Below are 16,043 nucleotides of genomic sequence, written 5' to 3'. Positions count from 1 at the left end.
TTTGTTGAAACAAAGTTACAAATAATACCTATGCGTGTGGCTGTTGGACTTCTAGAAAATTCTGTTAAGAGCAGGAATTTCATTTCTGATCGCACCATGTAATACTCGCAGCATGCGTTCCTAGCTCATCTGGTTGCAAAAAAGTACTATACGAGTAGATGTACAAACCAGTTTCCATCCCTGGAAAATAATTTAAATCTGTTAGCCCATCAAATGACGGGACCGTTTTGAGCTCCGGCATAATACAGTAGCTATCATTAAGGCTGTGAATACACAAGTTAACTGAATTCTGCTTTTGTTTTAGTTTAGAGTAACCATTTATTTATGTTACTGTTTTGTTGCTTTGCTAAACACTGAGGTCGATGGTCCTACTGGCATCTCATATACAACCCAGCTGCCACGGCCTGACCACAGGAAAGTACTTTCCCAGTGGAGATTCAGTTAAAACATTCTCTGAGAATCTGAGTGAGTGAACCATACTTTCCTTCAAGCAAAACCAGAATTGATTACATGTATTTCCTGCCAAAGCTAAGAGGTGCAGTTTTGAATTTCTTCAGAAAGGGCAATTTCAGGTTCACTTAAATTTTGTGATTTTAACATTGTGTTTAAGAACAATTTTCATGTTAATTGAAGTGTTCTGTGTCAAAGGAGGAAAAAAAAATCAAGTTCTTAAGGTAGACCATCTTCTTTAAGGCATTAAATGGAAATTCACAACTTTCCAAAATATTCTTTGTAGGAATTCTATTGTGATTGTTACATAGCTTCATTCCTTGATTCAACAATTGCTTGCTGAGTACAAAGTAAGCACTGGATATACTGCAGTGAGGAGAAGCAAGTTCTTGACCTGTTGAAGTGTGTGGGATCCTGCAGGGGTGATCAGCAATAAACAGCTAAAGAAACAGCAATTTAGAGAAGTGTCAGGAAGACAGAGGACAGAATTCAGTGATAGAGAATAACAAGAGGGGAACTAATTCACTAGGTGATTTGTAATGGTGGTTGGAGGTAGTAGGTTTTAGGCTGAGACTTAAAGGATGAGAAGAGGTGGGCCATGTAAAGAGCATGAGGCAGAGCAGCCTAGGCAGAGATCAGCAAGCATCAAAACTCCAGGCATTGGAGGGGTGGGATAGGGAGGGTGGGAGGGAGGGAGACGCAAGAGGGAAGAGATATGGGAACATATGTATATGTATAACTGATTCAATTTGTTATGGGGCAGAAACTAACACACCATTCTAAAGCAATTATACCCCAATAAAGATGTTAAAAAAATAATAATAAAAAAATAAAAATAAATAAAAAAAAAACCCTCCAGGCATAAAGGAGCTTGGGTGTTTCCAGAACTGAAAGTAACCTGGTGTTGCTGCATCAGAGCTTTTAAGTGTGTGTGTGTGTGTGTGTGTGTGTGTGTGTGTGTGGCATGCGGGGAAATGAGGAGGTGATGGTATGAGATTAGATTAGATCAGTAAATGGGTGTCAGATGATTCAGAACCTTGTATGCCATGGTTAAGACTCTAGATTTTAAAATAAGTACAATGGAAACCAATCAAAAATTTAAGAGTAGAGAATCGTTATCTGATTTAATTTTTTAAAGCTCACTTTGGCTATTTTGTGGAGAATGAAACATGTGTGAGCATGTTTCATTGTGTTTGTGGTTAAAAATGGAAGCAATGAGACCAGCTGGAGGGCCATCAGAATCATCCAGTCAAAGACAATGGTGGCTTGGGTAATAGACTGGTGATGGAGATGGAATCAACTGGATAGATTTGAAATATTTTTTGGAGGCATCTTCTGAATTTACAGGTACATTTGATATTCAGGGTGAGGAGGAATCAGGAATCTAAAGTGATCACTTTTTCTTTTTTCCAACTGGTCATATCATGGTAGCCTTTACTAAGACTGGGTGTTGGGCAAGATCAGGTTTCAGATGGAGATCATGTTCACTTTTAGATATCTAGCACCAAACCTATTGCAAAATTTATTAATTCATCAAACATTGATTGAGCTTCACCATATGCCAGATATTGTACTAAGTGTTGAGGATATCTGGTGTCCTTATGCTTATGGAATTACAGAGATGGTAGATTTCAGGGTGCAAGAAGGGACCATAGTTGGAAATCATCCAGTCCAACATCCTTATTTTAAAGATGAAGGGTAGAATTTGAAGCATTTGATTTTTGAAGAAATATCAAGACTCCTCTATAAAAATTATGGTTATCTTAGTAAAACTTAACTTTACTCAACCAGCAAAAATTGTGGTATTATTTTCCCTTAAGGATATCATACAATCTCTTTTCATTTCTGTTTTAATGAATTGTTACAATTAGTACTATTAAAACACTTTCTGTTGCATTCTGAAGTCATGAAAATATGGGCATTATAGCCAGCAGTTCAGTGAGTGATGCTGTCATTGGTTTCATTAGGCTTATAAACAACACATGCAAGAAGAATCATAAACCATGTTCAAATGTGCACACATTTTTTTACTAAGGGTTGATAGTAGACAAATGTGGAATTGGACACTTGTATTTTTTATATTATTGATGGTAGGTTGATATTTACCTTGAAACCTTTTAGAGGAGATTTTTCAAATTTAATGGAAAGAATTAATATGAGAGGGAAAAAAAGAAGGGCTGCAAAGAAAAAATTTGTTGTGCAATGAATTCTAGATTTGTGTGTGTGCAAGTGGATGTATGTTGGATTGTTTTAAGAGCTTATTCAATTTTATAAGTTAATATATTTGGTTAAAGAATAAATAGGTAATGATGAGATAACAAGTTTTGTAGATGTGAACAATTTAAACACCAGGAAACCAAAAAATATTATTTAGAGTGGTCTAGGTAAGCATACTTATTATCTAAATTATGATACAGCATTTATTATTCATTTAAAGTGAGATTTACTTGGCTCTTTATCCTAGGTCAAGTACTGTGAAAGAAAAGAGATGAAAGTTCCTGCCCTAAGGGCATAACAAACTTGAAGCATCAGGCATGATCCAGTCTCATTACACACATGCACACACACGATGGGAGACTGTTTCCTGCAGTGAGCGGTGATTGCCATAGGAATACCCTATGGAGAGAAGGAAGTTTCAAGACGTTTTGTAGAGATGAGGGCCTGTTCATCAGAAGGATGTTTCAGGATAAGAAAGGAAAAAGTGGACATTGAATGAGATAGATGGCAGTCAAGTGACCTACCTGAAGATTAAAAGTAGGTTGAAGAGGTGACGATAAAAGCAAGGATGGAGCTAGATTAGAATGCATGCCAATGGAAGCGGCAAAACTCCTGAGAGGATGGTTGAATGGTCAAAATAAGAAATATTTAGCTCTGCTTCTTCCCTGTAAGTGGCAGGGCAGGACTAAATTCAAAGAAACCAGAAGTCCAAGGTTTAACCCTGTACCTTCAAGGAAGAAACGTAACAGCCAAGGGCTGACAGTCGAAACTTCATGGAATTTATAACTAGGATTGTGTACACATAAATTAATTGAAAAATTAGTAGTGAAAATAAAGACTAGATAGAAAGACAGCTTGTTTTCTGGAATCTTGCTGAAAAAATAGAAGCTTTGTGCATGAATATACCAGAACAGGAGTAATCTATGTTTTATTAATTAATCTGTATCCTTATATCCTCAGGAAAGATACAAGGGTAAGAGTGTAGTTTTCACTTTCTGAAAAAGTGCTTAGGAATAAACATTGGCAAGAACCTGCAGGAAGCCTTTAGGACAGGAAAATGTCTTTTGTTCTTAAACACTTGTCCCTGGCTCTCCCAAAAACCACCTTCTTACTGTGGTGTTTTAGCCTCTCACCTGTAGATTAATATTTCCTCTATGATAAATTAATTTGCTTGCTATGGACAGTGTGTATGACCTTATATTCCTTCACAATAACCTTGAAATTTTCTTCATCATGCAGTTGACTGGAACACACCACTCACTCCTGAAGTTTGAAAGAGACTCACTGGCGGGACTTTTTTCTTTTCCTTGCTTTTTTTTTCTTAAGCTTTTTCAGCTGCACTAATTCTTAACCAGCCAAAGAAACTCTCAAGGGGATACTTTGGGGGAAAGGGGAGCAGAGACATCTTGAGAAATTTTTACATATGTAAAACAAATGTCTTCCACTGAGGTTTTTAAAATAGTCCCTTTAAACTGTAACATGTGTCAGGCTAAGTTTGCTCAAATAATCACAGGCCTGCACAAACAGGTCCCAATCAGTACACACCAGACACAGAGGCCCATTTTCATGAGAGTTATGTTTTTGTTGGTGGTTTTAGTTTGTCTTCAGAAATTGCCTCTTGCGTTGGTGGTGTAGTGGTGAGCATAGCTGCCTTCCCCAAATTACTTCTTAACCCATTATCTCTAGAACTTTCCCATTCTTTAAGTCTACTTAGGAAAAAAGGTATATTATCTCACAGCTGAGTGGGAAGACGCAAGGAACTCTGTCCAAGTTTTCTCCAGGAATATTGTTGTCAGGTTTGTGGTTTCCTTCTAGAAATTTGGTATGTGAGTTAATTTACATTTTTCACCCTACCTCCAGCTTTTTTTTTTTAAGGGACAGGAGTAATTTAAGAGGGAATTGAATATATCAGAGCACCTTATTTTTGTTGTTGTTGTTTGTTTGCTAAATAGGAAAGTCCATCAGCTTGGTAATGGAGGAGAGCAATGACTCCATGGAGAACCCCCAACAAGGCCAAGGGCGGAACAATGCCATGAAGTGTGGGTGGCTGAGGAAGCAGGGAGGCTTTGTCAAGACTTGGCATACCCGTTGGTTTGTGCTCAAAGGAGATCAACTCTATTATTTCAAAGACGAAGATGAAACCAAGCCCTTGGTAAGTAGGAGAAAATTAAAGCATTGTGGTGCTTAGTAGTCTAAGAAGTAGAGGGTTTGCTAGAAACTGATGGAGACTGAGGTCAACCCAATCTCCCTGGTCTCCTTCATTTCGTTGGCATCTTTCACACTCTTTCTCATTGTTTACTTTGGTTCAAGATGATGAATTTGATAATTGAGGCCAAGAGACAAATTACACTTGTCGAATATTAATTTTAACTTTTACGAAGCTGTAACAGAGTGTCTGAGTCCCTCAGGCAAACTTACTTCACGTGGAAATGGTAATGGACATCTGCTAGAAGATATATTCTATAGCCAAAACATCTTTCTTTTTCTCAGAAGTAAGTTGAAAGATTTGAAGGAAAACTGTAAATGCAATTTTAAGTAATTTCTGAGACACCTTCAGTATCAACTCTCTGGGGGCTTCCCTCCACTCTAACTCACATAAAATATGGATGTAGTGCTAAACCAGACAATGTTGATACATCCAACCAGCATACACAGTATAGTCCCCTGGGAATAGTCTCTATGTTTCTTTGTGGTTTCTTACTGGTCTTTTATTTACTGTTTCTTACTGGTCTTTTAAATAAAGGAAACAATTATTTTCTCAGCCACAAATCTCTGGGTTGCAATTAGAGAAAGGAAAAATCTCCATCATTCCCTGTAGGTACAACAAGCTTTCTTAGCTGTGATCATTGCTTATCAATTAATGAAAGGAGATGGGAACTGAGGTATCACTTCTGTGTTCTTCTTTCATCTACATCTATAAAATATATAAATAAGAGAAAAAATGTTTTAGATCAGTTTACATAAACATCCCTAACAGTATGTTCTTAAGGCTATTTGCCTTGTATTAAAATGTAAGAATTTAATTAGGAATTTGGATCAAGGCTCTGCTTTAGTATTTTAAATTCCTCAGACATTATAATTTAACAAAGTTCTCATTAGTATAATTGAATTACATAAAGATAGCAATGAATTTACAAACTCTACTCATTTTTTGAAATTGCTATTTTTTTAGCATATTTTTACCAGGGCCAAGCATTAGACTAAGAATTTATATATATATATATATATATATGTTATGAAATGCTTACAATAATCCTGTGAGGTAGGATTATCCTCACTTAAGTATGACGAAATCAATGTTTAGGTGTAATGCATATTACCCAAAGTTAGACAGTGGTGCCATATTTTGCCTCTAGTTAGGTCCAAGTTCATATAGCCTCAGCCAAAGATCTCATAAATCAATAAAAGTATCCCATATTGATATCATGAGAATTACAGTGCTATTACTGCTATTGTTTTCATTGCAGCAAATCAGTGAAGAATATGGGGGTTATCATTATAGATGAAGAAATTGTGTCTTAGTGACATGAAGCAACATGACCCCCATCATATAGAGATCAGAGGCAAAGGAGTAAAGTCTTTTGTTTCTTAACTCTTACTCTAGGGTTCTTTTCTTGTACCTTGTTTTAAACTATGTAGTACTCACAGTAGGTATTATCCTGAACATAAAATCATTTTTACCAAACTGAGGTTAATGTGAAAAAATGTAGAACGTGGGGGATCCAGTATGGAAACTGTGATATGGAGGACCGTGTTCAATAAAACAGAAGTATGAGTAATTTTCAATATTTTATCCTATGAACTCTTGTTCTGGCGTGGTTTGGGTGGACTGGGTTGTTAAACAGAATGGGTACAAATCAAATGATCAATTAGGTCTCATCTAGAACCTAAACAAGGGATTAAGGGAGAAAACAGAGGTTTCAGGGGCTGAGTGGCTAGAGAATTGAAAGGAAACTGAACAAACATTTTGACTCTTTGGTGAGCTCAGTGTACCTTCTAGTAATGAAGATAGGATACAATGGGTCAAGCTTGAGCTCAAAATTTCTAAAATTTGAGAAATTGCAGGTGTCAGAGAATATGCACATGACTGCTCTAAACTGTTAAAAGAGGATATTATCAAATTGCCTTGGCTACTGTCCTCTGTGGAATTTCTTAGAAGGTCTACAGTCACAAATAGTATTCAGTGCAATGTAGTTATTTTGACAAAAAGTTGGAAATATAAATAAGAAGATGCAAAAACTTCTGATTAATTCAAATGAAACTCTGCCTCAAAGTGAAAATTACTTTCATTCATAATATTTCTAAGATAAATAATATTTTGATATTAGTATTAGTTACTAGTATTTGTAGACTTATAATGACCGAAATTAACAAAATAGTTATATTGACAAGAAAATACTAATTCTTATACAAACCAAACATAGACTACAATCATTCCCCCCCTCCAAAAAAGGTTTCTTAATTTTTCTTCTACTTATTACTTGTTAAAGATTTGCTGTTAATAAAGCAGTAATAGTTTGGGGTGAATAACTTTGAATTATTATTCTTTTTTTGGATCATCTTTTATGACAGTACAAGCACCAGGAATTTTGACATAGTACTTTTAAATTTTAATCTTTTACACTGATGTTTAGACATGTGAGCACGGAATCAGATGAAGATCTAGCAATTCCTATATCAGAGGACATTTTGGAATTTGAAAGGACCATGTATTTGACCATGAATGGATTAATTTCTTACTTTAAAGTGAGTTCTTTAAGTAAGCATAGATGCCTGACACATTGTAAGTGCTGCAGCACATTTTTGGACGAGTTGGTGAGTGATTCAGTAAAATATATCTCTAGCCAAGCAGGTTTGGGCCAGGACCATGTGCTGTCACTAGTACTGACTATCCTCAGCTTCATGTATCAAAATCATAACGTGTATTTAAAATAATGAAGTTTAAATTACATTAAATAAATCCTGTAGTGATATAGAATAATCCTAAGAATTCGATGAAGAACAATTGAACATCCTGAAAAATGTTAAAACGGGAAAAAATTTAGTTGTTATAAAAACCCTCATTTTATAGATAAAGGGTACGTGTGTGTGTGTGTGTGTGTGTGTGTGTGTGTGTGTGTGTGTATCAACCAAGGGATACTGTTAATAAGTAGCAGATGATGAACTGAAAAATCAGATTTCCTTGCTCCTGATCCAGTGTTCCTTCAGTTTAGGCTTTTGCCTGCTCACAAATCCTCATCTATTTTTTAGATTTGCTTCCAGTCAGAAGTACTGTTTTCAGTATTGGCACTTTCAAGCATAAGAATGCCCTTGACCTTCATATATTTTGATGAGGGCTATTTCAATAATACTGGAGGAAACATCACTAATGAAATGAAAAAAAAACCTTCACTCTTCTAAGCATTCCTAACCAGCTGAAAATGTTCAATAAACTTAATCTGGATTGGTTTTCCTCTCTCTTGATAGTATTTCTAAAATGAAAGGATTAAAACCCTTGAAATGTGTGTCCCTCCTGTCCTAGAAAGAGGCTCGCAATTTATTTTAGTGAAAATTTCTCTGAGTTTCTCCACTCAATAAAGAGAATAAACTCCATCATTATCCTTGTTATTAAAAACTGCACATCTGTTGGGAGAAACATGTAAACAAAATTATAATTGTGACAGGCTACTATGTTAACACGGAGTGCTCAGAAAACACAGATACAATTAGTGCCAGGGAGTGAGTGGTGACTGGCTAGAGGAGTTGGGGGGAGGCTGTGCAAAGCAAGAGGTGACCCTTACCTGGGGTGCTGAAGGTTGGTGGGAATTTTCCAGTTACATAAATTGGGGAAAGGAATTCAGAGCAGAGGAAAGATATGGAGTTGTAGAATAGATATCTATAAATAGCTCCATATTGTGAGGGCAGCAAAATGACAAGAAATGGGCTTAGAGAGATTGGTGGGGCCACAGCAAAAATGAATGTGTATGTCACACAAAGAGGCTGGATTCTCAGGTAGGTAATGGGAAGCTCTTTCCAAAACACCTGAGCTACTCAAAATGCAAAACCACACTACCCTGTTAGAAAGGAATAATGGTGGCTGTTTCCTGATGTCTCCTCTGGCTGCCGTGATAGAATACCACAGACAGGGATGCTTAAACAACAGAAATTAATTTTCTCAGAGTTCTAGAGGCTGGAAATCCAAGATCAAGATGCTTCCAGAGTTGGTTTCAGGTGAAGCTTCTCTTCCTGGCTCGTAGACAACTGCCTTCCCTCTGTGTCCTCACATGGCCTTTGCTTTGTACACAGGAGAGTGAGAGAGCCCTGGTGTCTCTTCTTAAAAGGACATGAGTCCTATCAAATAGCCCCATCATTATGGCATCATTTAACGTTAAAGGCCCCAAATACAGTCACAGTGGGGGTTAGGTCTTTAATGTGAATTGGGGGGGGTGCGGCCCAATTCAATCCATAATACCTAATATGTTGAAAACCTATGTTAATAAATATAATTTTCTCGGTTAAGTTTTTCTTCCATCTGTACTGTCTATCTTCATGTCTACTAGAACCTAATATATGTGATTTAGTGCATTTTAAACTTAACTATTTGAACCTAATATTGATGTTTCATATTCTTATTCAAATTGCAAATTCAAATTCTCCTTTCTCTGGGGACAGTACCTGGTTTGTAAACAAGACTTTCCAGCCTGTAGCCAGGGTTCTCTTGGCAATATATTGGAGGTCTATCTCAAAATATAACTGCTTTATATTTAATATACATCAAACTAAAATCTTTAGTATCCTATACTTTTAAAAATGAAACTTTAGTTCATCTAGGCTGAAACCCTCTCCAGAAACCATTTTCTACAGTGTTTGCAATTACATGGATACAGATTTTATTTAGAACAGATTTAAAAATAAAGTTGATTTTTGTTGTTTCTGAAAAAACAAACACGGAAAAGTGATGTATGTAGCCAACTTTGAACATACACTAATGCATCCTTTATTTCTGTTACTCATAGAACACTACTGTAAACATCCTATAGTACTGTATTTTTTCACTTTTTGTTTAATATTTTTTCTATTTTAATCTTTAAAATAAAGCTCTATTTACATACAGAAAAAAGTTTAAAATTATACTGTATGGAAGAATTTATTTTTAAAAAAGTCTTCCATTTACCTGCATACTCCTAGGACTTTTGGGTAGCTATGAAAAATGTTTTAAAACAGATTTAAACTAAGTTTGTGACAATTTTGTTTGCCTATTTTTCATTAATAATCATGACAAATGACTGTGGCTTTAGTTACAGATATTATAACATGGGGTAAGCAGCTGAGTTATAAAGTATGATTATTATAGCTACCCTAAAAGTAAGACAGTTATATAGATTTTGTTAAATGAATTTAGTGATAAATTCCTAGTACTTTTTTGGAACCATTTGTTTTACTTCTATCCTGAAGTATATTATTACTTAAATAATAACCAAGTCTCAAGTATGGGCATACTAGTGAATGTCTCTGACATACCCTGGGTACTAGAACTTGACACTGGAAAGCATTCATTTTTAGAAGCCAGTCTGGCACTTCTGATAAAATGACTAAAATCCAAACAGGCACTAACCCAATTAATCTAGTCTAGACTTTCTACAACAGATATTGATCCACTTGTGTGGGGAGGGTTTTTCTGGACATGATGAGGATGACACTGTATTAGATCACAATGGATTTTATTAACTTAGAGAACAAAGTGATTTTCAGTGAATTATAACCTGAGGTCTGACCTCTAAATGTGCAAAAATTGATTACCGATTTAAGAGTAAGCTCTAATTTTATATATTTAATGAAACTTGTGAGTTAACGAAATCTAGAGATCTCTAAGGCAATTGCTGTTCTCTGTTAAAGTATATGAGCCAGGGGACTTCCCTGATGGTCCAGTGGGTAAGACCCTACGCTCCCAATGCAGGTGGCCCGGGTTCGATCCCTGTTTGGGGAACTAGATCCCACATGCATGCCACAACTAAGAGTTCACATGCTGCAACTGAGAAGTGCACATGCCGCAACTAAGAAGTATGCATGCTGCAACTAAAAAGGATCCCTTGTCGCAACTAAGGATCCCTCATGCTGCAATGAAGATCCTGCGTGCCACAACTAAGACCCAGCGCAGCAAAAATAAATAAATAAATATTTATTTTAAAATATAAAGTATATGAGCCAGAAGCAGCCAAAACCCCGATTGCGTGTTTAAAATAATACTGGAGGGACTTCCCTGGTGGTCCAGTGGTTAAGATTCTGTGCTTCCAATGCAGCGGGCAAGGATTTGATCCTTGGTCAGGGATCCCGCATGCTGCATGGCACAGCCAAAAAATAATAATAATACTAAAAACCTTGAAACTTGAATTTCAGCTTCAAATCTATAACTGACTTTCTATGTAGCATCTAAGTCTTTTGCCATTTAAAGAGACACATAAGAAGGTATTGTGTGTCATCATAAATTTTTAGGAACTCTTAGCTCTTTCCTAGAAATTATATCAAAAGATAGTGTTATTAATATAAAATATTTAATTCTGCTATTTGTTGAATAATTTTTTATTGCTTATGGAAGTCACCTACGCATGGCATTTATTTATTTCAGTGTGGTTAAAACAGGCTTTTGAGTTACATTGTTTGGTTTGAATCTTGATTCATCTACCAAATAACTATGATATACTAGGTAGTGATTAAGCTGGTTTAAGCTTCAATTTACTAATCTGTGCAATGGGATAATAGTAGCACCTACCTCATAACATTAAGAGGTTTAAATGAGATAATTTATGGAACGAATCTTAGAAAGCAGTAGCATATAGTAAGCATAAAATAAATGTTAGCTATTTTTATAATATTAGTTTGACAAAAAGAGTTTATTTCTTGAGATGTTCACCCTAATCATTCATTCATTTCATTATTTTCAACATATATTTATAGATTTCGAGTGTACCTGTAGTTATTAAGCTAGATTCTAAGAAACAAAAAGATGCTATAACTGATGGTATAAAAAGATAGACACCCCACGCAAAAAACAAAAAAAGATTTAAAAGGAAGAAGCTGATTTCTTTCCCAGGTGAAGGTCCAAAGTGATTCTAGGTAAGTGAGGAGGTCTGCTTCAAAAAACTGTTTAGAAACTTAAGCTGCCAGTGATTTTGCCATTTTAACTTTTGGCTTCAAAATTCATCATGGGGTCATTTCCTTCCCAGTCACCTAGAAGGCAGTATAAAATAGTGTACTGCATAGAAGGATTAGGTGGACTGATAGTGGCTCTTATCACTTCTATTCGCATTCTGTTAGATAGAACTGAGTCACATGATCATTCCTAACTGCACAGGAGGCTGGGCATGCAGCCTAGCTTTATCCTGGGAGCAGAGGAGAATGTGGGTATGAAAAAAGAGTTAGCAGTCTCTGCCACAGAGACAAATAATGCTAAATATCCATGAAGGTGGTGCTCAATTCCAGTGGCTGTTATAGACAATTGCAGTTACCGTACAGTGTAATGAGTATTAAAATAAGGAAAGTATAGAGAACCATTAGGAAGCCACGGGAGGGGCACCTATAACCACTTCAAGGTTCAGGGAGAGTTTTTCAAAAGAATATATATTTAACCTGAGAATTGAAGGAGAGCATAACTTTATTACAAGCAGTTGGGTTGATATATGTGGCAGAATTAAAGGTGTAGGTCATGGTCCTTCAGTAGATTGTTGGAGAATTGATAATGGCTGAGTATTTCAGCACCTAAGAAAGAAGACAAGCAGTGATTCTTCCCTTGCTTTTATGTGCCTATTTTTCTTGGTTTACTGGATTTAGAGCTAAACAGTGAAAACAGGGCTTATTCTATGTATAGCTCACTGTGGACGAATCCAAAATGCTCACCTATCCAAAAAGCCCTCCTCTGACAGTCCCGCAACTCTGTCTGGTGTTCCTATTGTTCATTATTTTGTACTGGAAAAAATTTTGAAAGGCAACTATGCCACAAACACTTGGTCTTCTATCATCCGTTATTACCTTACCACGAATCATGGTAATCAGTCACTTTTGACTGTAGGAGGAAGAGCTGAGAAAATCTGCTGCTGCTGGAGAGGGTACTTAGTATGGAAGAGCAGCAAAGCATGTCTTGGACGAAGGGAAATTGATGGATGGGCATGGTGGCCAGAGGGATCAGTGTGAGAGAAGACTACATCGTCATAATTTCCTCTAGAATTGACTCTGTCCAGCGTGGTCATTTCTCTGGAAAGCAGTTGAGCCCAGTTTCTTTTTTTTTTTTTTTTTTTGGCCGCACTGGGTCTTTGTTGCTGCGCGCCAGCTTTCTCTAGCTGCGGTGAGCGGGGGCTACTCTTCCTTGTGGTGCACGGGCATCTCATTGCAGTGGCTTCTCTTTTTGCCGAGCATGGGCTCTAGGTGAGCGGGCTTCAGTAGTTGTGGCACCGGGCTTAGTTGCTCCGTGGCATGTGGGATTTTCCCAGACCAGGGATCGAACCTGTGTCCCCTGCATTAGCAGGTGGATTCTTAATCACTGTCCCAGCCCAGTTGTTCTGTGTACAGGTTCTAGGATCAGACTCCCCGTGTTCAGCCTAGACTTGATCACTAGTGATAGGCTTTGGGTGAGTTACTTGTTGTTTACTTGGGTTACTCACACATATGTAAAATGTGAGTAATAATAATACTTATCTAATAAGTAGTTGTTAGCATACATGAAATGACGTTTCTAGAATACTTTTACAATATGTGGCCACATATTAAGCACTCAGTAAATATTGACTATTGTTACCACCACCACCACTACGATCATCATCATCATCATCATCATCATCATTTTTACCATCTTTTACCATCAGGATACCCTGACACAGCAGTTTAGAAATCAGGTTCTATAATATATACTTTATTAATTGTGTAACAAAGGGAATGGTAGATGATCAGCCCATGTAAGTAATGCTAACTTCAGAGAAGAAGATAACTTGTTTTCACTTGTGATCTATGCTGCCAATACACTGAACTCAAATGGAAAGATTCTCCAAAAAACCTTTGCAGAATGTCTTTTCTCTTTGTTTAAGTTACTTTTGGGGCCCCTTCAGAGCTTATCAAAATGATTATGAGGACAGCCAAGGAGTCTTGAAGGATTCTTTCTGGACCATCCCAGAGAGAGGCAGACCTAGTATTCTCGTCTCACACACAGCACACTTTCCTCAACAACAATTTGGAGAGAGATCTACTGGAGTTGAATCCCTTGAGTTCCGCTTCTAACATTTACTCATATTGACTGAAGGCTTTTGTATTTGTGATGCAATTCAACAGACAGAACCAGATAATTCATATGCTATCTCATTAGCATAAGTTTAGGTCTATTTCCATTATCCCAACTAGTGGAGAAGAGAAGGTAGGGGAAAGAAGTTAATGGTTGAAAATATAATTTGAATATTTATATTTTTAGTGCTTAGAGTAATATATTTTAAATGACTACATTTTCTTCCCCTGGTGTATGAAGTATTTCATAGCTATTTGCTATTCATTTTCTTTCAGGTTTCTTTTGAGCACTCAATCTTCCTTGCCATTCTTCTTTAGCTTTATCCTGCATAAATCCAGATGCTCTCTGTTTTCTAGTGTTATTACCATATGTTCATTCATTCAGTGACTGTTTATCAATTGTAAACTACATAAATTATAATTTACAAAATGTTTTGATCGCTTTTTGTGTAAAAGGAAGCAACCCTAGATACATGAATTGTTAATCTTACTTTCCGAATTTTGGTTTCTTTCCCTTAGCATATTTTCAGGGTTCATCCATATTGTAGCATGTATTAGTAGTTCATTTCCTTATATGGCCTAATAATATTCACTTGTCTCGATATGCCACATTTTATATATATATCCATTCTCCAGCTGACAAACATTTCGGTTGTTTCCCACTCTGGGACTATTATGAATAATGCTGCTATGAGCATTTGAGTACAAGTTTTTGTATAGACATATGTTTCCATTTCTCTTGGTTATATACATAGAAGTGGAGTTGATGGGATATACAGCAACTGTATGTTTAACCTTTTGAGGAAATATGCCAGCCATTTTTAATTATTAAATTCCAAACTGATTTAACACTCAAGCCTCACACTGGTTTATTTATTCATTTTTTTAAACATCTTTATTGGGGTATAATTGCTTTACAATGGTGTGCTAGTTTCTGCTTTATAACAAAGTGAATCAGTTATACATATACATATGTTCCCATATCTCTTCCCTCTTGCATCTCCCTCCCTCCCATTCTACCTATCTCACCCCTCCAGGCGGTCAAAAAGCACTGAGCTGATCTCCCTGTGCTATGCAGCTGCTTCCCACTAGCTATCTATTTTATATTTTGTAGTGTATATATGTCCATGCCACTCTCTCACTTCATCCCAGTTTACCCTTCCCCCTCCTAATGTCCTCAAGTCCATTCTCTACGTCTGCATCTGTATTCCTGTCCTGTCCCTAGGTTCGTCAGAACCTTTATTTTTTATTTATTTAGATTCCATATATATGTGTTAGCATACGGTATTTGTTTTATTCTTTCTGACTTCACTCTGTATGACAGACTTTAGGTCCATCCACCTCACCACAAACACCTCAATTTCATTTCTTTTTAACGCTGAGTAATATTTCACTGTATATATGTGCCACATCTTCTTTATCCATTCATCTGTTGATGGACACTTAGGTTGCTTCCATGTCCTGGCTACTGTAAATAGAGCTGCAATGAACATTGTGGTACATGACTTTTTTTTTTCTTTTTTTAACATCTTTATTGGGGTATAATTGCTTTACAATGGTGTGTTAGTTTCTGCTTTACAACAAAGTGAATCAGTTATACATATACATATGTTCCCATATGTCTTCCCTCTTGCGTCTTCCTCCCTCCCAATCCCACCCCTCCAGGCTGTCACAAAACACCGAGCCAATATCCCTGTGCCATGCGGCTGCTTCCCACTAGCTATCTACCTTACTACGTTTGTTAGTGTGTATATGTCCATGACTCTCTCTCGCCCTGTCACAGCTCACCCTTCCCCCTCCCCATAACCTCAAGTCCGTTCTCTAGTAGGTCTGCGTCTTTATTCCTATCTTACCCCTAGGTTCTTCATGACATTTTTTTCCCTTAAATTCCATATATATGTGTTAGCATATGGTATTTGCCTTTTTCTTTCTGACTTACTTCACTCTGTATGACAGACTCTAGGTCTATCCACCTCATTACAAATAGCTCAATTTCATTTGTTTTTATGGCTGAGTAATATTCCATTGTATATATGTGCCACATCTTCTATATCCATTCATCCGATGATGGGCACTTAGGTTGTTTCCATCTCTGGGCTATTGTAAAGAGAGGTGCAATGAACATTTTGGTA

The 16,043-nt window shown here is 36.7% G+C and overlaps 1 protein-coding gene across 1 annotated transcript in view; it reads left to right on the top strand.

The window, feature by feature from the left end:
* Nucleotides 1–16,043, top strand: part of ARHGAP24 (Rho GTPase activating protein 24) — a 507,712-nt gene that overhangs the window by 82,447 nt on the left and 409,222 nt on the right. The window contains exon 2 of the mRNA XM_082653461.1: nt 4,620–4,819. Within this exon, the coding sequence (XP_082509587.1) occupies nt 4,640–4,819 (180 nt within the window). The 5' untranslated portion in view covers nt 4,620–4,639. The remainder of the gene's footprint in view (nt 1–4,619; nt 4,820–16,043) is intronic.

The sequence above is a fragment of the Grampus griseus genome (assembly GCF_964374135.1).
Source record: "Grampus griseus genome assembly, chromosome: 4".
In the NCBI taxonomy this organism is placed as follows: domain Eukaryota; kingdom Metazoa; phylum Chordata; class Mammalia; order Artiodactyla; family Delphinidae; genus Grampus; species Grampus griseus.
The sequence above is the reverse complement of the archived record's forward strand: the minus strand, read 5'-3'. Positions and strand labels throughout refer to the sequence as shown.